This window comes from Odontesthes bonariensis, chromosome 16, assembly GCF_027942865.1.
Source record: "Odontesthes bonariensis isolate fOdoBon6 chromosome 16, fOdoBon6.hap1, whole genome shotgun sequence".
NCBI classification, from domain to species: Eukaryota; Metazoa; Chordata; class Actinopteri; order Atheriniformes; family Atherinopsidae; genus Odontesthes; species Odontesthes bonariensis.
The window spans coordinates 11,415,001-11,439,610 of NC_134521.1; the positions used below are offsets into that span (position 1 = coordinate 11,415,001).

General features: G+C 41.7%; 2 protein-coding genes across 9 annotated transcripts in view; both read right to left on the reverse strand.

Moving 5' to 3' along the window:
* mink1 (misshapen-like kinase 1) overlaps positions 1-6,599 on the reverse strand; it is a 28,468-nt gene extending 21,869 nt beyond the window's left edge. For 6 of the 7 annotated variants that reach the window (XM_075487836.1, XM_075487834.1, XM_075487837.1 and 3 more), the window contains exons 1-7: positions 5,293-6,598; positions 1,580-1,645; positions 1,155-1,337; positions 960-1,070; positions 780-870; positions 555-685; positions 376-430 (exon numbers count right to left, since the gene is read on the reverse strand). In XM_075487836.1, the coding sequence (XP_075343951.1) occupies positions 376-430; positions 555-685; positions 780-870; positions 960-1,070; positions 1,155-1,337; positions 1,580-1,645; positions 5,293-5,349 (694 nt within the window). In that variant the 5' untranslated portion in view covers positions 5,350-6,598. Of the gene's footprint in view, positions 1-375; positions 431-554; positions 686-779; positions 871-959; positions 1,071-1,154; positions 1,338-1,579; positions 1,646-5,292 lie in introns of all 7 variants that reach the window. The other variant, XM_075487832.1, reaches the window with a different exon arrangement.
* Positions 6,600-7,016: 417 nt separating this feature from the next.
* On the reverse strand, positions 7,017-23,686 carry pld2 (phospholipase D2). Of its 2 annotated transcripts, XM_075487841.1 has the most exons (25): positions 23,535-23,686; positions 20,492-20,607; positions 20,006-20,169; positions 19,794-19,915; positions 18,683-18,825; positions 18,454-18,532; positions 18,140-18,205; positions 17,989-18,047; positions 17,638-17,883; positions 17,413-17,556; positions 17,225-17,308; positions 17,053-17,131; positions 16,861-16,971; positions 16,561-16,749; positions 16,291-16,438; positions 16,086-16,204; positions 15,767-15,880; positions 13,556-13,660; positions 13,156-13,244; positions 12,805-12,918; positions 12,308-12,354; positions 11,930-12,064; positions 10,016-10,169; positions 9,649-9,766; positions 7,017-9,556 (listed from the first exon to the last, which is right to left on the reverse strand). In XM_075487841.1, the coding sequence occupies exons 3-25, from the start codon at positions 20,136-20,138 to the stop codon at positions 9,332-9,334; spliced, it is 2,823 nt and encodes a 940-aa protein (XP_075343956.1). In that variant the 5' UTR covers positions 20,139-20,169; positions 20,492-20,607; positions 23,535-23,686; the 3' UTR covers positions 7,017-9,331. The 2 variants fall into 2 exon arrangements, with proteins under 2 accessions (XP_075343956.1, XP_075343957.1); XM_075487842.1 differs by lacking the exon at positions 20,492-20,607.
* Positions 23,687-24,610: the final 924 nt, after the last annotated feature.

A 24,610-nucleotide genomic window follows, 5' to 3' on the forward strand; every position in this document is an offset into this window, starting at 1 on the left:
GCAACTATTGGTCAGATATAGTGTAAGTTCTACCAGCTGCTGGTGTCCTTCTTTAACAAACTTTTACTTTTCATTAGCGAGGCTCCAGGGACATCTCGCTCGCCTCTTTGGTTTCGCTCCAAATCTGCAGGCAGACAGATTTCCCTGCAGACCAGAGATCTGTGCAATCAGCCTCCACAGGCCCACTGCCAGCTCACGACTACGCTACCTTGATTACAGTGAGTCAGCTGTCCATCTGAATGCACAGACAATGAGGACGGACATGCAAGATAGACTCATTCACAAGATCTCTAGAATTGGCTTTGAGATGGTGAGCAGATAAAAATGCACCAGTGCACATCAAACATAGGTATGCAAAGTAAAGTATTGACTTACGAGGAGCTCCTTCTGCCATCTCAATGGCTGTTATCCCCAAGGACCAAATATCACTCTGCAATACACAGATGACACAACATCAGTTTTTATTCTTATAGCAAAGCGCACACACACCCACACACACACACACACACACACACACACACACACACACACACACACAGAGCTGCTGCAGTTACCCTGTAGTCATAGGTGGAGTCAGGGTTCTCATCACAGGCAATGACTTCAGGTGCCATCCAGTAAGGAGTGCCTATGAAGGTGTTCCTCCGTCCAACGGTCCTGTCCAACTGAGCGCTCACCCCGAAATCAACTGTGGTTCAGAGAATAAGGTCTGAGACTACAAAGAATAGCATGAAGCAGAGCTGATTTAGCACAAAAGCTCTGAGTATTTCGATCCAACATACCAAGCTTGACCTCTGCATTCTCTGTTAGCAGCACGTTTTGGCCTTTGATGTCTCTGTGGATAACTTTATGGGCGTGGAGGTGAGAAAGTCCCTGTTCAGACACAAAGAAGTCAAACCTAGTCAATAAGCAGGGAGCTCAGCTGCACAGTTGGTCTGAATGCTGCAGCTATGATTTCCCACCCTGAGGATCTCCCTGCAGATGTAAGCAATCCAGTCCTCTTTCAGAGAGCTGCCTTTAGTGTTTTTCACCAGGTCGGTCACCGAGCCCGCTCCACAGAACTCCATCACCAGCTACAAACAGGCAAGACAAACTTATCAAGCACAATTCATTAGGAAAGATCCAATTATACCATCAGACCACAAGTTTTAACAGACCCAGAGTTGGTCATCGTTTCCTGGTGGACTCTTCTTGACAAAGGCACCATAGTATGTGGCTATGTTGCGGTGGTGGCTGTATTTTTTCAGCATGTTGATTTCTGCTTTGATCTCCTCCTCTTCCTCCTCTGTAACATCCATCACCTTAATGGCAGCCAGCTGGCCCGTCTTCACGTGACGGCCCTGATAAAGAACAGCGTACAGTGAATTACTAACTGAACTTTGAACTCCATGCTTCTGAAAATATTTAACTTTCATCCATCAAGTGTGGTTAATTGCTTCTTTATACCGTTTGGCTGTTTTTATTCTACATTTTTTCCTCAAACTGAACAGTCGCTGAATGGCTGGCTGAATCTGTTGTGTATATTCTCCCATAAGAGTCAGACTTCACTCAGATGCGAGAGGATACAGGCGTCCCGGCTCACCTTGTATACCTGCCCATACGTCCCATTGCCGACGACCTCTACCAGCTCAAAGATTCCTGCTGGATCCTGTAACAGAAAGACATTCATTCATTATACAACAGGCAGAAAGCAAGGTCAAACACGCCACAGATTTAACTGCTAAGGGCTCTTATAAACCAAAGTGACGCCAAGAACAAGTGGCAACAGCAGCGCTCACTGCTGTGTCTCCTCACATCAGCAGCAGAAGTGGAAAATAATAAAAAAGCTCTTTAACACCTCAAAAAAACCTGCAACTGCTAATTCTGACATACAATGTACGCATACATGCGTTATACACAGAAAAATAACACAAACGGTGCATTCACTTATAACAGAGTTCATTCACAACACTTATAAGCAAATGAGAGAGATCTCCCTCACTGCTAGAGCCACAATGATTGAACACGATGAACTGAAGAAAGAAAGAAAGAAAGAAAGAAAGAAAGAAAGAAAGAAAGAAAGAAAGAAAAGCCCTGACCGGGTCCAAAGGTACATTTCACTCTAATAGGACAAAAGAGGCTGATCAAATGGTGTTTAAGAGCCCCAAGATACAAAAACCTTGAAGATAAAAAGCATTTCAAAACAATTAATGTTGAACTCAGTTTGAACTCATGTTCAAAATCACTTTTTAAGAGCCAGCTTTGTTTTTCTCCAAATCCTCAATATGTAAACGTCAATGCCGACCCAAAATGGACCAATGGAGGATGCATTTCATGTTTCTTCAGTAAATAATCACCATTTAATGCTGAAATCCTGCTGAACTGCACCTGTGAGTTCTGCTATTGGGCTCCAGTTGGTGCCACAAAGCTTGAATGAAAACAAGCCCCAAGACTAAACACAGCCGAGGCACTGATGAAAACACAATAAAACTGGGCTCATATACAGATAATCTGTTGGTATTAAACATGCAGAACCTGTGTAGCAGCTCTACAGTGTCAGAAAAACATGTGGGCCTGTTCAGGGCATAAAGCAAGCATAAAAACAAGACCCGTATGGCTTCCACTGAGTACGCTAAAGCCAATTTTTAAATCCAACATTTCATCTCCATATGCATCACATGAATTCAAGCTTCCTGCCACCTCCAGGACTTCATATGGAAGAAACAGACGCTCAGATGCACCAAATATTGCTCATAGATTAGATATACAAAGATTGATGATGACAACAGGAACAGAACTTGAGCACAGTCCCTGATTTGCTCAGTTGTTTCAGAGCTGTGAACACTTTCACTGACACTAATACCGAGTAGGTTGCTTTGACTAAATTATGCAACCTCCCTCCCTCCCCCCCAGAGACAAGGGAAAATGACAAGCAGTTCCACTTTCATGTTATTTCAATAAGGCTTTAAGAAGATGTGTGGGTGGCGACGAGTCTGCTGCTTTAGGTTTAGAATCCACACCGTGACCTATCCTGCTTTCATCTACTTCCAAAGGAGACGAGGAAGATTTTCCTCTCAGATGAGCCAGTGAAGATGGCATATATATATATATATATATATATATATATATATATATATATATATATATACACACTTAAGAAAGATGGGTCAATAAAACTAAGAAATGGCCGCACATCTGATGGGAATGCACACTGCTCATGTGACGACAGCATAGATTTGTTTAAGCACGTTATGCATAAGGACACAAAGAGGAGGAACTGTGACGTAAAATAGGAGGCAAGAGAATGATGGTATGGAAGGGAATAATGTAATGACTGAGTGGGTGGAGAAGCTTCACCCACATGCAGCACACGGAGAGGGATGAGAGAAATGAGGTGGGAATAGGGGAAGGGTATAGCTGCAGCACAGAGCGTTTCAAATAAGTGAGAAAACACCAACAAAAACATGAATCTGATAGATCAAACGTTGTCATGTTCATGTGGAATCTCAGTATAACGGGGGGTACACCCCAGATAACAACACCATTAGTTAACCCCAATGTTCAAGCTTTGATAAGGTTGTTGTACAAAGAGCAAAATCAGTTCAGACGACACCGGTGAAGGTCCAGGAGCCAGTAAACGACACATTTCCTAAGAGGGTGTTAACTTAGCTGACAAGGGAGACAACAGCAGGAGCAACCAACAAAGATCCCAATTCAAACACTTGAATCCCCTGAATCTCATTAGAAGAGGATTTTTCGAAGTTGTTTGTTTCTTTTCTGAACTGGAGGGCAACAATGACGACATGACCGAATGGCTTACATTACTTTAACCATTAAGCAGCCAGCGTGTGAGTGTTTTTTACAATAAAGCTCAGCAGCGGCCAAGTTGCAGTCAGAGCTTTTTATAACGTTACAGCAAAAAAAAAATCTGCCTCAAACTTAGCTTATTCATGCCAAACTTAGCTGCCCACCGATGGCTCCAACAGCGTCAAGTCATAAGACAAAGTTCCTAAGTCATGGGTTCGATATCCAGAGTAAATATCATCAAATATCATCATCACACTTTCAAAGTTTTGGTCTGAAACTTAAAACTGAACATGAGACTCCATCACCATCAATAAAAGAAGTGAACCCGGTGTTAAGGAGCATCCGACCGGTGTTTTCACACACATGCAACAGGTGAGGGTAACACACACGGCGTGCTGCAAAGTGCCAACAAAGGCATCTGAAAAGAAGAATGGTCGATGATAAACACGGATGCTGAATTTCAAACGGAAAAATCTCTTCTGACAATATTTTTACGAAGAATGGGACTGGATTGATCTATCAAACTTTATTTTCTTGCTTAGTTTATGCGAAAACGCTACATGACACCTTTAAGTGGTCACATGAGCGCTGTCACACTTTTCTCTGTGCTGGCCGAGAGGATTTTGGTGGTAAAAACCTCACAATAAGATGAAAGCGAGCATAGTTGAAAAGCCTCACAAGTTCAACAGTGAGACTGACGGGAGAGCAGCGATAATTTCACCATCTTGTGTTGCCATCAAGACAAAGATAAGCAAAATCCAATCACATCTGAACAGCAGTGGGCAAGAACTTTACCCTGAGTCACTCAATAAATGGATCCTGAATGCAGCATATTGTCAAAAATGAGCATATAAGAAATTATTAGACATTTTTTAACTCCACTATCATGTAAAAAAAGACGGATATAGGTATAGATTTCTTTCTAAAACCCTGCAGAGTCGATATCCACCTGCTGTACATTTTTAAAAATTGGATTAAAAGTCAGAAAAACGAGTATAAACAGCTATAAATTTACCTAATTCTGTGTAAAAGCCCCAAACCCCTTTAAACTGACTTTGCATGGAAGTTGTGCTTTTAAATTTAATCAACAGCACGTGCCAGTGATTACCTGTGAGATTATTATTTAGTTAAAGCAGCTGAACTTTGGGCTTAGAAATCCTGGACTGGAAATATAACTAATGTGCATCTGAAGTGTTAAAAGGCCTTTAATCTCACTCAAGTTCTCCTTCTATTCCCCCATTTGGTCTGTTAATGTTAAATTCAACAGAAAGGGGCTCTTAAAGAGCTCCATTTGGCTGTTTAGCAGCAGATATGAGGGGCTCTTTGGTGGGTACCTGCCCCCCACAGGGGTGTTTATTTCACCTCAACTTTGTTGCGTGGGCGTAAACACGGTGTGCTTGTGTTGGAGAGACACTCGCATGACATAACATCTGAAGATTTTGGTCTGCCACCATTTTACACGTCTGAAGTGCAACACACTTATCTTGCAATATGAGTGATAATACTCACCCTCAGGGCTGCGAGGTCTATGTCATCCAGGCTTCGCGTGGGGGCGTTTTCAGACATAGCTGGCGAAACTTGTGACGTTAGCTAACAAGTTAGCCAATTATTCAAAAACAACTTCAATGGGGGCGAGGGGGCAAGTGGCTTCTCACGAGCTTGTGGTGGCTTATTCTACAGAAAACATCCAGTGAATTGGCTTCCCGGTGTGCCGAGGCTGTTAGATTTCCAAATCCATCGCAGACGCACCCAGCTAGCTCACGTCAACTCTGGCCGAGAGCTGTGTTATTATCCGCAGCTGTTTTTAACAGAAAACGCAGCTAATTCTGACCCAAAGGACGTTCAGTGTAAAGTTAGATACGTCGACAAAACGGCAAAGGTCGCTGCTAGCCGAATGAACAAGCAGCAGGTTTTAAATGCAGTGCACCTCCACTGTTGTTGAACACCTTGCTGCGTTTATTTGGACAAGCTGCGGAACCACATCCCAGCTAATGTTCGATATGATACGCCGATACATGTCGAAGACAGCAAAAAAAAAACAAAAAAACACTACGAGATAAGTCTAACGACTCCGCCAGATCCTCTGTGATTATGCCCTTAAAGTAGGAGAGCACATTTACGGCTGTAAAAAAAAAAACGCAGCGGGTTTGTTTTTCAGCAGAACGCAACGTCTGATGTGATGGCGTCCGGGTCCGTCCGCACCGCACCAGAACCGACCGTCACTGTGTCACTACCAGCCGTGCAAGGATGTGATCCTGAAATGTTGCTGCAGGATAAGATAGGGTGGGGAAGAAAAAAAAAAAAAAGCCTCCTGTGCCAGCAGTTGTCGAACTTATTACGACTTAAATATTCCCCAATTTCATCAAAAGCGCAAAGACGATCCGAACCCGGACTCAGGTGTGTCCGACTGATCTAACCTCAACGGGCTAGCTAACGTGGCTAAGTTAGCAAGCTAAACTGTCTTTTCCAGAATAAACTTTCCCTCTTCATCCATTTTCTGTGTTGACAGTCGCGCCTAGCACTGCCAACCTTCCGGGGAAAACACACAGCCAGGCAGGCGGGCACAATGCTCCCACCAGCCACCGTAATGCTTGTAAGCCGGAGCACTCCACTCTTTAAAGTTAAGCGTCGCTGTCGTTCTGCGGCATCCGAGATACGGGGCAGTTTCTACCTGCAGATAAGAACGAAAACTTGTTAATTCGCCATGTTTTCTCCCTCCCACTCGCAGCCTTGGTTTTTTATTTTAGCGTTGACGGGTTGTTCTGGCGATTGGCTCCACGCAACACTCCTCAAGTGTTTTTCTGCTGTCGAAGAGGTACGGTGCTGCATCAGGGACAAATTACCTGAGAAATTAGTGGACCTCAGCCTACTGCACAGCCGAGGTCATTCTTCACATACATGTCCTGCTTTGACCTTTCTGATCACTGAACTCATATTCCTCTAAACACTGCTCGACCGGAGTGTTTTCTCCTGAATCCTGTAACTTAACAACTCCAGTAACTTCTTATTATCAATCTATTTATTGATTCTTTTCAGCTTGGAGTTGCTCTGCCATTTTAGCAGCTTATGATGGCTGTAGTTATTCATCCGTTAATTCAGGCCTACTTTGCCTTCAGCAGATCGTGATGCTTTTCAATAATACATGATTAATTTTCAATACTTTAAGACAACAATGTGCTGTAAAAAGCATGATAACATTCACAGAAAGGGTTATTTCATGTTTGTATTAGATAATACACATTTTATTGTAGAAAGACAGGAAGTTTTGATTGAGTATAAAGAATACAGACCTTTTATTGCAAATATACTATATTTTAGTACAAATATACTGTGTAATCCTATATAAAAACAGCACATGGGAGGGTTATCATTTTGGTCTGAGTCATTATAATGACAGGCATCATTTCTAACTAAAATGAGAGTAGATGTCGAGTTCTATCCCGTATAAAACTGATTTTTTTTAAGGAAATAAGAAAAATAACATAACTCTGCTTGCATTAATAAGTAAAAATATTAGGAAACCCTACCCCTGAGTGTTATTGGCCCTTTATCTGTAAGTAATAAGATACATACAGATCGGACTCCACTAGGTTTTCACTGGTATGAGATAAAATACAACAAAAGTTAAGTTAGTACTACATTCATAAAATTGTCTGGGCGTTGACAAGTATTAGTCAGATAAAAAAACACAATACTTCATAGTAACAGTGTAAGGTCACTTCTCAGTATGTCGAATATAGTTGTGCTGATCAACGACGAAGAACAGAAATCTCAGCATCCATTTTGTGCAAAGTGAAAGAGGCCAGTAGATGCAGGACTTCTGGCGAGTAAGGTCTCAGGGTGGCTCTTATCCTCCAAAAGTAAAATGTGAACATTTCTAATATTTTTGAAACCATCAAAGTGCTTTTACTGGCTCCTCTGTGAAAGGTGCTTTGTGTAGTGTGAGGCAATGTTCTGATGGGGCGCCTCTTATCAGTCATATTTACAGACAAGCTCGCACTGTAACCACAAAGGTAGTGTTGTTGAACCGTGGAGGTGTGTCAAAATCTTATATAACAGTCTGTACGATTTCCTCTGCTTTGTCAGAGCGCGGGGTCAATAGGTTGACACTTTTTTGGATTATCAACCTGTTGAGGGAAATGCTGGGAAACATCCGTGTGTCTTTCCAGGTCATCTGGTGTGGGATTTTTATCCACTAAAGTACAACAAAGACACACTGCCTGGAATATAAAACATACAGAAAGGTCCAGTCTACATTCCTCACATGCTGCCTTTTTGCTGTTGTCACTAAATAAAACTCATTATGTTAAAAGGAGTGACATCGTTTTACAGAAATGTCTTTTTTACCTCACCTTTGTCACCTCAGTTCTCCGTCACTAAGGTAACCCAAGTCTTTTCTTTTTTTTCTCCTTTGGGAAGACAGCACCTGCAATATGGTCTGCTTGAATTATTGCATGAATTTAAACCCAATAAAGTCATTTGAATGAGGGAAGAGTGCACTTCTACAACACCAATGCTACAAATCTGTCCAGTGCAAGACATTGACAGATTGATCAACAATGGTCACCACACAAGGCTAGAATTTTGCAGTGGGCCCAACTCGCACTTTCAGCAGTCAGGAAGCGCGTCAGACGCGTTATGTCACGTCTCAGTCTGACCTGAACAAACGGCTCATGTCTGGGAGGAAATATAAGGTACACGCACCTACACACAGCACGGAAATAGCTGCACAATGCAGTGGTCAAATGGAATGTTCCGGACTGCTGACAACATGGTGAAATGATAATTCACTCGGTTGTCATGGTGATGTACAGACTTGCAACAATTAACAGTAAATCAACCAAGCACCCTTTAATCATCTTGTCCCCCTCTTCTTTTTCCCCACTCCCGTTACATAAAGCTATGAAAATGACTCCTCTTCCACAGAAACCCCGCGTCCACAGATCAATGTTTTACTTTCTATTTCTTTGTGCACCATCCTGATTTAGTAAGTTATCCCTCCCATCAGTACTCTGCCTTTTCTTCCCCATCCAGTCTTCATTTCAGCTACCATCCAGTCATCTCTTTATATCCGTCACCATAACAACCACAAATGTTCGGAAAGGTTTTCTGGCACTGCAGTGAGAGGTGAAGCCTCAGAGGGAGACAGTGAGAGCGCGAGAGAGAGAAAGAGAGGCAGCCACCCACCCACCCAAAAATGGCACACCAATAAATGTACACTATGTTCCCAGATCATGTGATAACCTCCATTTCCAATACAACTTTGAAATCCTCTCGAGTCATACATTCATTTAGGTGAGGCGCGCACCTCCACTGTCCCTGCTGTTCAGATTGCACCGCACCAGTTATGAAGCGAGCACTACCATCATGGAAAAACTGGCCAGTAGAGGTTCATCAAATCTGCATTTTAGTTGTTATAACTAGGCTAAATATATAAGATTAAGAAATGTGTGTTAAGATCAGAGCTTTCTAACTACTCAAGTGCTGGTGTTGCTGGATATTAGGTTCATATTATTAGGTTAGTGGTCTGATTTGGGCACAACTGTGGTTATGTCCACAGCTCCTGGGGAGCCATGCCCTCTTTAGTGTTCAGCGGAGGCAGCAGGTTTTCCTCACACAGAAACTTCAGGGGGAAGTGAACCAGCAGCCCTCGGACGGCCTTCAGCTCTTCCGCTGCTTGGTCAGCATCTGTGTTGCAGAGGCGCTCTTGGCTGGAGTACTGCCTCAGGTCCTGCATGCTGTGGACTGCGTTGCACGGAAGACATCTGAAGACCTGTAACACCAGCGAGGCCGCAGAACAGGCAACGGAGGTCAGGAAACTGAAGTTAATGATGAAAATGACGTGCCGTTCGAGTGGATTTCTACCTTGTCGTAAATGGTGTCGTTCAGTTTAGCTCTTTCGTTCCAGACCAAGAAGAAGAAATCATCACTGATTGGATCATCTATGTTGATGCTGGGATCTGAAGCTGCTCCAACGAGAACACTGTTGCACCAAAGAAATTCAACAACGGCCAAAAGTTCAGCAACCACAGGACTTTCAAATCTTTATAATATCATTTAGAGACAATTTAACAGTATAAATGAGTAAGAAAAATACATTTCTAGTTGTAAAATGTCAGTTGTGATGTCTTTTATAACAGGTAGATACGTCACGCATGTCCTTTAAAAGCTGGATCATGTTCAGAGGTAGTAATTACTCATAGTCAAGAATAGATTGTTATTTCGTTCTGACCCGAAACACTCTTTGCGCAGAGCAAGCGTGAGTGGTCCTGCCTCGTATTCCTCTCCTCCCATGACGGATGGGACCCTCTCTTCATCTTCCACCAACACTGCCAGCTCACTATCTCGGCTGCCCAGCATGCTGCGGTCATTGATGTTGGCTGATCCTGGAAAACAAGTGGAGAGAGTAAAGGCTTTTAAAATCTGTCCTTTCAGAAGCGTGATTCTGTCTTGTCCAGTCTGGTTATATTGATATCAGTTATATTTAGAAAGAGTGCTGATTTTCAGCTTTTCTTCACTTTAGTTCTTCGTCATGAGCATCTGAACTGTTCAGTAACTGGGATTGCTGCTTATTTGTGAATTAAAAGTGAAGTAAAATCAAATTCAGTCGCATTCATTCTAAAGGCAGAATAAAACACAGATTTCTGGCTCCTCAGCTCCTCCTATCATCCTCAGCTGTTCAACAAGCAGTGCCTGTGGTGGGTGAGTTGCAGAACAAAGCAGTAAACTGGAGAAATTAAACTCAATGAGCAACTTTTTCATACCGGTTTGATTCTGAACACAATTTACCCGCCAACATCTCCATACAGCAAGGTGCTGCATCACCATTTACCGTACTGTCCAGTGAGTCTACTCGCGTATGTAGCAGAAGTATGACTGCAGACCATAAACTGTGTGTAAAAGATGGTGGAAGCCAGAGCAACAATCCTTAATCTTAACTTCCATCAGGGGGCAACTCCATTTGTCCGTTTGTATACGAGACAAGGGGAAAATGACTCAGTGTCAGTCGCTGCCTGATGTGATATGAGCATGAGCAGGAACTGTGGGTAATGAAGATCTAGAAAACCAAGATAAGTTTTATTATTCAAGAGGCCTTTCTAATCACTCTGTGCCAAAAGTTCACATTATCAACAGCAACAGACACTGAAAATGAAACAATATATTTGAAATGAACATACTTTCGAAATCAATCTGCAGAAGTGGGCGTATTAGGATGAAGTGACTGGGTGTTCTCCTCTTTATCCAAGCTTATGAAGTCTATTAATACCTTATCAAGCAACCAGGTGGCACAAATGTTACATATTTAGAGGAACTCCAAATGCTTAATAAACCTTGTTGATAAATAGATTTATTAGATCTTCCCCGTAAAATTTAATTCCAGATATCAATCAGGGTGATTGTCCAACTTCTAAAGTTTTTAAACAACAAAATTGAATGAAATTCAGTTAAGAATTAAGCGGGTTACAGTGCAGTCCACAACAGACTCAAGATGCAAGGCAGCAATTTACATCAGCGGCCCAAGAAGCACCCAGGTTGTCTATACATATGCAGAGTAAGGTGTAGACCCAGGATAGGTTCGCTCAGGCACACGTGCATGCTCAGATACGGCTTCCACATGTGCCCTTTGTGAACTTATCCTGGGTCACATCAGGCAGCAACAAGGCTCATTAAACCTTCTCGTACTGAATTTATTGTCTTCGTCGCTAATATAAGGAAATGTTCATTTAGTTTATGATGGTCCCAATAAAGCCCAACATAGTTTATGACTGGGCTACTTTGTGAGTGAAAACTGCTAACCTATCGGTAGTTTCGGTTTCTGCAATTCTAGCTCAAAACATCCAGTTTCAATAGACCAAGAAGCGAGTGGTCATATTTCTGAAAACGCAGCCTCAAAATGAGAATGTGGTTTTAGTTCAGTAACGTTTTTAGGATCGTCTCTTTAGCATTACTGAAAGTGCCAAAAAGTTACATTATTTCCTCTTAAAGGAGCTCAAACAAATCTTAAAAGCAATCCTAAATTGTTCTCATCTCATGAATAAATTACAATGTGTATTCAGCAGGACACATTTGTAGTTCTTTGTAATAAAATTACTGATTAGCCATTTTGTTCTAGACCTCTGAAAGTAGTTTGCAGGTGAGGACTCACCAATGATATAGCAGCGGTCATCGGCAATGAGGGTTTTACTGTGAACATAGATGAGCTCTGTCACAAGCGACTGGCAGAGCCGGGAATGTGTTCTGAGGCCACAGAAAGTGATGTACTCGGTCCACTGGTCCTTTACTGGAAGGCAGATTGCAATCGCATTATTAACAGCTGCTAATACAATAATACTTCAAGACTTTATTAGGAAACTCGCACAGTAATGTTCCAGTTCTTTGAGATTGGATGTGAAAAGGAGTCAAAGAAAAACAAGCAGAGGCTTCAATTTAAAAGGAGCAACAGATGGTTGTCAGAGAGAAAACGGGGAGATGTTTGTGATGTCGGGTGGATTTATAACAGATATAAGAGTAACAGAAAACTCACCCTCACTAAGTTTGGACAAAATGGAGTGCTCCCCGCGGCACATCGTCCTTGTACATTAGAAATGAATAAAATTCAGCAGTTTAATGATATGACAGTAAATCTTATAGGTGGAAAAAACAAGCTATTTAAACCATATTGTATCAAATTCAATGACATAATCGCTTAATAATCTCTACCATGCACAAAGGAATACTGCATCAAGTTAATTTGGACAATCACGGACAATATAAAGGCATATTCCTATGCTTTTCTACATGTATTACACACACAAAGTTAAAATATTTATCGATCAATTAAAATGCCTCAATCACATGAAATCTGTAATCAGCATGATGTTGAATCTAAACACTACATCTGCACATGATTGAAAACATCTCCGTGCCAAATAAAAGAATGTTACAGGATGCATTTCCTGTGGTTGTCATAGGTTACAGGGCTGTTTCTGTTCAGTGGGCCGACAGCAAAATCATATCTTATCATATAAAAGGGGCTCTCACCTGTAGGTGAAGTGCAGAATAGCTTGGATGGCATTTCCTCCTCCTGTGCTAATGTCTCCCTCGAATCCAGGAAGCAGAGGGATCACCACAAACACTCTGTACTTCTTCTGCTCTCTGCAGCAAGACAGAAAGCAAACATGAGCATTGCCTACAAGTGTATTTCATTATTAATATGCATTCATTTTGTTTTAACACAAATATTCTTTTGACCTAAAATGATTTTAGTTACGTAACAGTTTGCCAACATCTCACTAATATTGTTCTTTGCTCAACTTGTCTTCAACAGGCTGAACCACAGACTTCATATAAAGCTGCTTCATAAGTTCAGGTGAATGAAGTGTCAAATCCCACCTGTGAGCACGCAGGATTCGATTCGCGATTGCATCACCGATCCCGTTGTGGACGGTCTTCCCGTCGGCGCAGCTGATGAAGAACTGGTTCTAAGGGCAGAGAGGAGGCAGATGGTGGCTCAGTGTGAGGTGAGGGCCAAAGCATGTAGGGAGCTGGCAAGAAGGGGAGCGTTCAGACTCGTGAAACCTCACAAATAGGCCAGAGAATCTCTCAGAGATGTGAAAGTAAGCAATGTAATGAAGCATAAAATGCAGAGTCAAGCAACAGCAATGTGTGCATTTTCATACAAACCGGAACCAACCCTCGAGTCATTCAGCTAAAACTTTTATGGGTTACAGTGAGGGATTCTTTTTGCCCTTTTCTGGTGTCATTGCCGTCACAAGAAGAGTTGCTGCGTTACCTCGATGTATATGTAGTGCTCGCTGTTCTCGATGATTTGTATGTAGGCGTTGAGGATGGAGTTCTCACAGGTTCCTGTTGACCAACGATCAGCAGAGCGCAACACCTGAGGAAATAAAACATTTACAACTATCTCGATCACAAGATACACAGTGGTATTGATTGTGAGGCACTCCTCACTTTGTGCACTTCACCAGGATATGAGCACGGCAACAATGAGACACACGCTGTTTGTCTTACAGATTCAGTTAACAGAAGGAAATCTTTATTTCTAAACAGCTTATAGTTTGAGGAGCAGATGCAGAAAGGAGAACACCCGCTGCAGCTCTAACTCAGTGAACATCAGAGGCAAACCCGAATAAAGCAGCTCTGACACCTGATAGGAAAACCACAACATAATGGGGAGCAAGGGCTGCTGTTACAGGTCAACGCCCACAACTGAGCGACAACCAGAAAAGCTACTGCTGTCCAACGCCAGTTGTTTGAAAAATGCCAAAATTAAACACATATCACTATATTCTGTCCTCCGTCTGTCACCACAAGTAGGATTATTTCAGAAATCCCGAGTGGCCTTAATGGTTGTGTTGTCATATAATCTGGACCACAGGTCTAATGAAGCCTGTTGCTTATTAGGATCCTTCCTGCTGGACGCACTCTCTGTTCTTGGCAGTGTATTTGTCATCTATGGCTTTACTGAAGAGGACAAATCTGATGGAAGTAATTTTGTTCTGCAGGCCTTATTTTTGTTCCACCATCCGTCACAACAAACTCTCTGAACACTGGGTAGCTGTGTTCCAAAAGCCACAAACAGTGTCTCATTGTTGGCAAGAGATCCAACTGGTTTGCTGCTATTTGATGAAGACAATTATCTGACCTGGTGGCAAAGAAATTCGGAGGGGCATTCAATCTTTGCTTCAATTTTGTTGTTTTTTTACTGAAAAAGTAACAATTTCTTTTTATATATGTATATTAAAATTTTTATTTTTTTGCTTGTACTTTGTCTTTTGTTCAGACTGACACAGCATATTTTTCCAAACTGGGCGCTGGCCTCTAGAGTCTTTATAATATGGCCAACTGTAAAGCCTCTGGCAGTTTTCTGTGGCATCCCAGACCCAGTGTTGATCTGACACTAGACACATTTCAAATGAAGACAAATTTAGGAGACAAATCTCCTAAACTAATCCTCTGGGCTGAATAGCCCCATCTAATGTAGACAACTGAACCTGGCAGTGTTCTTAGTGCCATTAAATTCAGTGAAAACACGATGAACTAATCGTTTTATTATTCAGTGTAACATGATGTGTCTGCAGCCTGAAAGAGCAGGCAGCACCTGTCATGGACATCTTCTTTCATAAAGGATTATGACTCTCTGAGTTAAAGTCTTTCTTAACGATAAGTTTGAATAAAATGTGAGGGTCAATGAGCATTTGAAGTAGACAACTTGCATAAAAGGGTTTGTTAAATGAGCATATTACATGAAGATTAAAGAGCATCAGTATTTTAGATTAAGACAGCTGCTCGGTGGCCTGAACTTTTTTTTGCATTTGATCCTTTTGTCAATTAAATAAAGACAACAGAAGTTTAGGATGAAGAAGCAATAAGAAAACTCCTGTCCAAGCAGGAATTAGATGAGCAATTCTTATACTACTAACTCACTACCTATACTTTTGAGCTAATCAGCCATTGCATAGAAAAAGAAAGACACCTGAGTGCACCAATTAGAATAAACCAGAAGCCTTATTCTTAACCTACATAGATTAATATTTAAGAGATTTTATAGAAAACATTAAATACCTCAAATGACGTGTTTGAGTTAACTGCATTTCAGAGAAAAACCTTCACAATGATCCAAACCGTCTCTCTTTTCACCAAAAAAGACCAGATATCGTCTTTTCTACCACATTTTATTTGAAATCTACATTCATGCTGTTGATGCTGTCCGAGCCGTCTGTGCCATCTCTGCACAATCTGGCGTCATCCCAACAACATTTAGTTTTGGCGTCTCGTGTGACTCTGTGACCTGGCCAGGGTCAGGTTACGCCCATTTAGCACAACGCGCCGCTCTTGCTGTATGCAAACTCCCCTCGTAAACTCCTCTCGTAAATGGCGTGCAAAGTTTTCCCCTACTCAAATCCCACAGCACTTTATGCACAGGGGTCGAGCGCATATTGACTTTTTCTGCAGTCTTTGTGTGCGTGCATGTTGAATTTACCTGAACTTTAGCTTTCCTGGACCCAGGCACAGTGAACGACAGTGAGTCTGCAGTAGACTGAGACTTGGGAAGAAGGTAGGGGTAGAAGTCGTCCTTGTACTTGCTTTTGAAGATCTAAAGAAGACAACACAAATAGATGCACATAGATTTTTGGCTCAAATCTATTTGAGACAAACCATACAGGCTAGCATAACTCAACAGCCTGCATATTCATCATTATTAGCTTCATTTAGCGACTTTTAAGATCATTTTCACAGTGGTAGCTAACTTAGATACTGGACATTTTGACGATAAAACCCAGCTTTCTTTTGTGAGCGACCTTGGTGAAGTTCCAGCGCTGGATGAAATGGCGGGCTACATCCCTGGCAGCTCTGCCATGAATAGCTGCAGACAGATCCCGCCATGGCATGCGAGGAACTTTAGTGCGGTCGACGTTATCTGGAAAAGCACGAAGCCATCCTTTCAGCCTGTTCAGAGACTCACTGTGTTTCCATATGATATTGACAGAGGGTTAGAGAATGTACCTTCAAACGGCTTGTCCAGCTCGACCCAGTCTCTTGTGATGAAGTTGCTGTAGTCTTTGCCGAGCCACAGTTTAGTGTTACCAGTCAGATTATCTGGGGTCTGTTCTGCTGACTTATCTGGGTTTTGGCCATAAGCCACACCATTATCCTGGTTAAAAGAGTTATACATCAGGTTCTGCAGGGGTTCGGTTCTGACATAACAAACATAAGACTAGTTCATGAACTACCGTAAACTAAGTCAATCAAAAGCTGAACAAGTCAAATCCTCACTTTCACATCTTCTAATGGCTGCTCCTCAGTCAAACACAGATCAGTTAGAAGGTACTGGCTGTCGTCCCACCTCCCGAACGCCAGGTCAATGCCCCCTACAAATGCTACAGTTTGGTCAATCGCCACCATCTTTTCATGGTGAGCCCAAAAGAACACCACAGATGACAAATGGTCAGGATGTCGCATTACCTGATGGATGAAATGGGCAAAACTGTCACTGAAGTGTAGAAAAAGATGATTTTCTGTTTCTTTTGTGATTGCGTTGCTGCTCGCGGTGTGTTACACAGAAAGGTGACAGACCTTGATGTTCGGGTGCATATTCATAAGAGTCCTCTTGCTGTAGTCACTACTGATGCCAAGGGCCATCTCTACCTCTTTGTACAGCAGGACACACACTTTGACTCCTTGTTCCTGCAGAAAAAGGTTAAAAAAAAGAGGGGACGTCATTTGAAAAAGAACTGCACGGGTTCCTTGAATTGAGCAAAGTCTTACCGCTTTCCGTTTGAGTATCTCATCCAGCCGCCAGTGGTTATCCTTTGCCGGTCTCTTCAGGAACACTTCAGGGCTGAGCCTAAGAGAAAACACATTTTCCACTAAAAGAAATACTTTTCATAGGTGAAAGTTACATAGAGAATCAGCATATCCAGATCTGTCTGATTCTTACCACCAATCAGTTATGAAAATTTCCTCTTTGGCTTGTTCAAGAGCATCAGCCAGGTCCTCAAAGTAACCTCTTCCATTCACATACCTTCAAAGAAAATCCATAAACTTCATAAGATATCACTTGATTGGGGGCTAGAACACAGAAGGTTATAGCAGTTATTACAAAAACCAGGAGACCACACGACTTACCATTTAGTGAGAGTGGCCTCTCGTGGTGGAGCAAAGCCCTCGAAGCGCTGCACCTTAAGAAAGTCACAGCTGTCAGCCAGTTGGTTGATTTCATGAGTCCACCAGTGAGTTTGTCTATAGCTTCTGCACTTGATTATCAAATTCCTGGTTAAGAAGAAAAAAAATCATGCATCAAAAAAGCTGTACAATGAACTTATGAACTTATCAAACCCAAAGCAGACATACCGGGTAAAATTCTCAATGCAGAGTCCATGTTTGGTGTCTGTGTAAGCATGGCCCACTTGGACTTTGAACTCTGGGTCAAACAGCAGCACAAAGTTGATGTTGGCGTTGCGACGGTTCATATACATCAGGAAGGAGTCTTTCACCACCAGCCAGCGGTGAGACCAGCGGAAACAGAGTTGGTGATGGCCAATGCAGTTCAGGCCTTGGATCCGGTGACCGCCTGACCTCTTGATAATGGGTCCCTCCCTGAGGCAAATCCACACAGACAACACAATGAGCCTCTTCATGCATTTAGTATTCCTCATTCATACTTTTATCCCCACACACATTTGGCCAGAGTGTTTAGCTTACAAGCCCTTGGGTCCCAGATCAGTGACAAAGGAGAGAGAACTGACCGAGAGAAATTCCAACTGAGAAGAAAGAAAAAAAGACAGAGAGCCAATTTAATCAAGCTGTACGTCAATAGCATGTGTAACAAACACTCATTGATCCAAGCATTTACCATGCTGTGGTCGTTCCTACAGAATGCATTCTCCAGCAGACCATTCAAGTACTCCTCAAGGTATTTCTGCGTTAGAAACCAAAGGAGAGGGGCATCAAAATTTGAGTGTTTTTCGTGGATGCATTAGTCTCATCTGAGTAACAGAAGCAAATTACTAACTCTCAGATACCATGTTGCTGCTGTGGGTCAGATACTGGCATAAGGAGCATATAGTGCATGACATCCCATCACATGACTTTGATAGACATCCGAGTCCTTTCACATTTAGACTTATTAATTGGACTTATTTTTGCGTAATCTGGAAATCTTGATACCATCTTGCTCGAGGTTCTTCGGGTCCGTTCAGTCCCATGAAGGCTGGGCATTTCCTCTGATATGGCCCTCAGCTGCTGCCTATCCATTACAAATGTTTAAAAAAAATAAAATTAATATTCAAAATAATCAGTGCATGAGAGGTCTGACATTTAAAACATAAAGCAGTACATCATTCAGATTTCAAAAGGCTGATTTGCATGACTGAAACAAATAGACCGGTTCACCCACCTTCCACGAGGGTTCAAGTGGCACAAAATCTTGTGCTTGTAAAGGTCTCGATGCAGCTCCTGAAAGTGCTTGTACTTCCTCTTCACTATCCAGTGGAAGGGGCCGTGCGTTAGCCGCACCGTGTAGAGGGTTCCTACATTGACCTGGAGGGATTTCAGTCACATCGTACCCATTTGCATTGTGTTTTACAACCAGAAACATTAAATCCCAAATAAAGCCAAGTGACAGAAAACCAATGGATTTTACACCCTTCATTCATTTGTGTTTTTATTATATCACATCAAATCTTTTTCACTGAAAGTCAAAAGCAACCATTTTTTATTAGGTTGTTTACAGTTGGTTAGACATCTGAGTCTGAGTGATGTCAACTTTATCTCAACAAGAACAGTTTAAACCCATGGACAGCTCATCTCTGCACCACTCATTTTGAACCATCCGTATAGTTTCAGTTGACAATGTGCTTTAATCAAAGTGATTAATCGAAACAAACTTTTTTCCTATGTAAATGTCTGATCCTGCTCACACTGTGTGGGAGAGAAATCAAAGCACGTTGATGACAAGGGATGGAAATAATATGCAAACTGGGTGAGCCATTCAAATGTATCTCAAACTTTGTAAAAGTGACCACATGAAGTTCTTCCCCAGTTCCTGAATACTACACAAATACAACCAACTAAAAGTCCATGCAGCGTTCATCTGTTCTGCCCTTACATGACATCTACTCTCTGAATTACTAACAGCCTCATTTCCAGTCTGCCATTCAGCCTTTACATATAACATTTGAGCCTGCTGACTCAGCAGGTCAACCAGAGCAAAACAAAGGGAAGGCAGACGATTACGATCTGACACAGATCCTTCATGCGGTCGAGTTCTATCTGCAGCTTTATTATCTATATGATGGCATATCAGAGTACACCTACTGTAAATCCCAGGGTGTCCACAGACAGGTTTGCAAACATAACTGACATCAGATTTAAAACGATGATCAGTCAATTTCCACAAGCTACTGAAGAATAAAAAATATTTGTGTATTGACTTGAAGCTTATCTGAAGCTTTGCATCGGTAGCAGTGGCCTTCCAGCAACTTGTAAAAGAAAAAAACGAGATGTACCTTTGAGCGAGTGGTGTATTTCTCTGTGTTGTCCACTCTACATGTAACAGGAGTATTGGGCATTAAGTAGAATTCATGTTCAATTTCAGGGAGATGATGAACAGTGACAAAAGGACGTCCATCTGCAGCATGGAAAATTAAAACATTTCAATTAAACTACTTAGATATGGCCAAAAGAGTTTCTTTATGTTTAGTTTTATTTAATTTCTTACCGCTGCTCGAAATGAGGCCGTCCAACTCATCTGGACTCAGATTGTTGCTATCATGAGAGAATCGCCTTCTGCCCAGGTTTTGGGTTGCTGAGCTCACAGCCACTGGCTCGATCACGTCCTCCTCACTAGCCATTGCACTTACGTCACAAGTGCTGGCTGCCCTGCTGCATGCACAAAAGAGAAGAGGTCATCTACACTGAAGCTGATAAGATTTCATTTTAAACTAAAAAATATTTGGTATGAAATAGCCTGAGGTTATGTTTTCACAGCATGAGTTAAAAGAGGCATCTGTAAAAGATGCAGAAGTGAAAATGTTGTGAAATAATCTAATGAGTCGAGTGAATCTACTTCCAGCAGAGGGTGATACAACATGAACAGATGGATTAAAGCAAATCTCAGTGACACAGCAACCAAGAACAGATTATCTGACGTAGAACTGTCAAAATGTGAAAAACAGAGGGCCTTAATGCTCCACAAGACATTTACCTGTTGATCAAATTGTTGCTATTGCAGCATACGAGACGTGTTGGACACAGAGAAAACAGGGTGCGTATGAAGCCTTTTGTGTGGTGTGTGGGTAGATATCTTTGAATGGCTGTTTCCTGGGAAACAAGGCAAAAAGGAAGAGGTAAGGGTATGTGCGCACATGTGTCTGTGAAGGTAAAATGGAAGAAAATTGAAATCAAGATGAAACATATGGGATTAGAACTACATCTACACCCTAACTAAAATCTAAAAAACACAACACATCGGAGCCTGAATGTTAAAAAGCAGGTAAAGGTGGGAGTAACAATGAATGCTGAGTGGGAACATCACTGAAGAGTGGCAATATGAACAGACAATATGATTTCATTATTCTTAAAAGAGGTGCTCTTGTGGTGTAGTTTATCGCCTGATGGTGATCACAGATCTCCCGGTTTCCTCCCGCTCAGCTGATGTAAGGCACCTTCACACCGATGAGGCTGGGATTGAAATGATCTGCATATTTCATCATGTTTCATCAGTGTATGCACTATCTGTTCACCCATGTCTGCTACAGATCCCAGTCGCTGATAAGACACTAACATTTATTTAAATATAATAACCTCTTTCACAGCTATATTTACTAATTCAATCACAGATACAAAATCTTATTATCTTACACTAATTTGGAGACTTATCTAATTCATCAGAACCTATCCTCAGCATGTGTACTCCCTTAGAAAGAACAACTCTTATTTTAACTGCTATAAAAATTAGTATTACTATAAAAAGGTGCGCAAACTGCCTGTTTGCGCACCCTGTCCATGCTCTTTTGTTGTTTTCTCTTACTAACCTAGGTCTGTCTCAGCCATGCAAGGTCAAACTAAACAGTGGTTTATGCTCTTTGGCGCTCTGAGTGCCAATACGTCTACTGTTTTTTATGGTCAAAGAAAAAGCTTGTTCAGACTTGACTGAGCATGGATGACGTACACGGAAACTGACACTTTTCACTGCATCCACACCAAAGCAGATGGATAATATCTGTTCACAATCTAAAGCAGAGAAGTCTAGTGCTGACCTCATAAGATTTCTTGTTTTTGCTTGTTGAAGTAAAACTGCCTCTACCTCTTACTCCGGTTACATTTGGGTTATTCTCTTCACAAATCACAAAGTGTGTTTTAAATAGTCTTTATCTTCTGTAGAATAGTCCATTCCAGTCTGAGGACCTGGTCCAAGGTCATTTTTATGCCAAAAAAATAAATAAAAATCAGCTAAAAGTCATTTATTGGTCTTTTAACAAATAGAATAAAGATTTCACAAACTGTGTATCAAAGAATCTAAATCCTCTGTGGAATCACTCAGTCTCCTAAATCTTGAACAGGACCTGATTTAATGTGGTCAACATGCCAAAAAAAGCAGAAACCACCCTTTATGTATTTCCCTTTAATTCCCTAATCGGAAGGCAAGTCCAGGTTTTTTTCTAGAGTAAAGTTGAATAGTCCAACTCATCCCTTAAGGTTTCAAATGTTGAGTGCTGCATTGTTGAGCTGCTCTGTTTCACCTGCAACCACACCCAGTTACTTTGTGCAGAAGGGGTATGTCATCATCACAGAACATGTGAGCCTTCATTATTAGAGCAGAAGTAAAACAACATTTTCAGCTGGTGTGAGGTTGCTCTTTAAAGCCATTATGTGTATTATTTTCACAGTTACCTGAACACTTAATAGTACTTAGTACTCTCCTGAAATATTTCTTTTTGCACCCGATTCAGATCAATGCATCATTAACAGGCTTGAGCAGTACTTAACGATCTTTTGAAGAGATCCCTTTAGTCTGAATCAGGTGTGTTGAAGCAGTGAAACATCTAAACCCTGCAGGACAGCGGCCCTCGAGGACCAGATGTGGGTATCCCTGGAATGAATTAAACTACTGTGGGTGTCCAAGATCCATTTCCACAGCTGGCTGTCCGGATAACTCTGTGCAGACCTGTGGCACCGTATGTCATAAAGTTGGTTGGCTGGCATGAAATCTGCATGTGCATTAATGGATGTTACTGATGTGACAGGCCTACAACCAGCCGAACCACAGAGAGGCGGCGCCTGCTGGTGAAAAGTGGTTTTGTAGTCTGAGAGCAGTGGGAGACCATTGAGGAAACAGTAAATTCCAATCCTTTCAGTGTGACCAACCTTTTGCCACTTTTAGATCTGGGCCCTGCTGGGATCATGATTGACAGCTTTTTTCATTTTTGAAAACGTTTTTTTTTGATTTTCAGATTTCTAGATCAAAACCAGACTTTCAGTTTCAAAGCATATTTTTCCAATTTCAAACATTTGTTTCAAATTAACACTATTCAATCCATTATTTGAGTGAATGTTGCGCTTAATTGTGACTTGTGTGCATACATAAACCTAAATTCATCGGGCCTTTGCGGACACACTGACCAACATAAATGACACCAAATCACGTTGGTCATGACTATTTGTCACACGACACACAAGTCAAAAGGTTTCCCGGAAAAGTGCCGTCCAAAAAATACAAACTCGTTTACAATTATTCAACGTTTCATCACGCCTTTAGAACAATAAAGTGATATGTGAGGCCATTTTTACAATTCCAGACTGTATGCGGGAGAAAACAAGCTTGCGCCGCTGATTTGAGAGGTGATGAGAGTCACAGAGATCATTTTCTGCTGTGACTCCATCTGAGAACGTGTTTAAAGACATTTTTACACACCGGAGACAACACTTCTCGGCCGTGAAGAAGATAATCTAAAAAAAGAAAGTTAATGTCGCTGTGAAGGCTGCATGCATTTGGCGAAGTTTTGGCGTCTCCACCCAGTCTCTGGTTTCCTGCGGCGCCGCGCTACAAACTAAATCACTCTTCCGTCTACAAAACTACGCAAAAAATATCAAACACAGAACATGACGATGGGATTTACACATGACCACCACAGTATGTGGGTATTTGTTATCGTATGTCGTTGGTGTGAAGTCTGTAGTTTGGCGACCATCCCTGCGACAACACAACTTGGGAAAATATGCCCATTTAGGCTTGGAAATATACTTACTCCGAATTCAGTTATAGCCACGTCTCAGTGCGCACTGCTACTCCACACATAGGACGAAGATAAACTGCTCATTTAAGATTGAATGTCATGGTATTCCAACCAGTGTTTCAGAGAGGAGTTCATCAGTATTCCCTGTAGGTGATGCACACATTAGTCCCTCCCATTCGCTGCCCCATGGGACAGATTGATGGGAAATAATGTGTTAATGGTTTCTACAGCTTTGTCTCAAGAGATGTCAGCAAGCTTGAAATTCTTTTATTGTTTTCAACAAAGCCACAACTGTCCATGTCAAGAAACCAAAAAGTGAGGATGTTTGGTATGACTGTGCAGCTGTGTCGAAAGCACACAAACGGACATGAAAATATGCCTTTTGATAAGATGATTAAAGGTTTCTGATCCTACGATAATGTGGACAGGAATGTAGTTAAAGCTACAAAAGGCACAACGACTGTGCAGAGCTCTAACAGAACAAATTACGCAGAAACACCACGGGACTTCCGGTTACTGCCAAAGGACGTCATCTAAACGTTAAACTCGGCTCTATTATATATCTATATATATATACATATAAATATGTTTTCGAAACAGTGTTATATTTTTAAGAGATGATATGGACAGCAAGGATAGTATTCAAAATTAAATAAAATCAAAATAATAATAATTACAACGGAAATACAAAATACTTTTAATGTTACAATTTTGACACACCGGAAGTGTGCGTAGCGCTAGCAGCAGCTAACGTTAGCTAAGTTTAACTTTGGCGTTCCGAAAATAAGACAAGAGATCAGTCCGCCATGCTATCATATTGATTTATGGCACATAATAAACAGTATGCCGAGATATTTTACCACTGCCTACAGTCAGGAGACGATGTTAGTCCATGATTAATGGTGACACGTGAAAACTGAGCCAGGCTGCGCTGCTTTTCACGTCAGTCACTGACCTTTCACTGATTAAAGGCATTTCCAGCCATAGACACCCTTGTCAAACCGGAAGCTGAAAGTAGAATAATCACAATGGATTCAGGTTACATTTGTCTAATTCTGCAGTCTGGGGTTCGGGCATGTTTTGTAGAA

Excerpts from the sequence above, each read along its gene's own strand:
- pld2 (XM_075487842.1), bottom strand. The coding sequence starts at position 20,138 with ATGGCTAGTGAGGAGGACGTGATCGAGCCAGTGGCTGTGAGCTCAGCA. Across the intron at positions 19,916-20,005 it reads CGGCCTCATTTCGAGCAGCG|ATGGACGTCCTTTTGTCACT; the intron begins GTAAGAAATTAA and ends TCCATGCTGCAG. Across the intron at positions 18,048-18,139 it reads GTAGGAACGACCACAGCATG|TTGGAATTTCTCTCGGTCAG; the intron begins GTAAATGCTTGG and ends CTTTCTTCTCAG.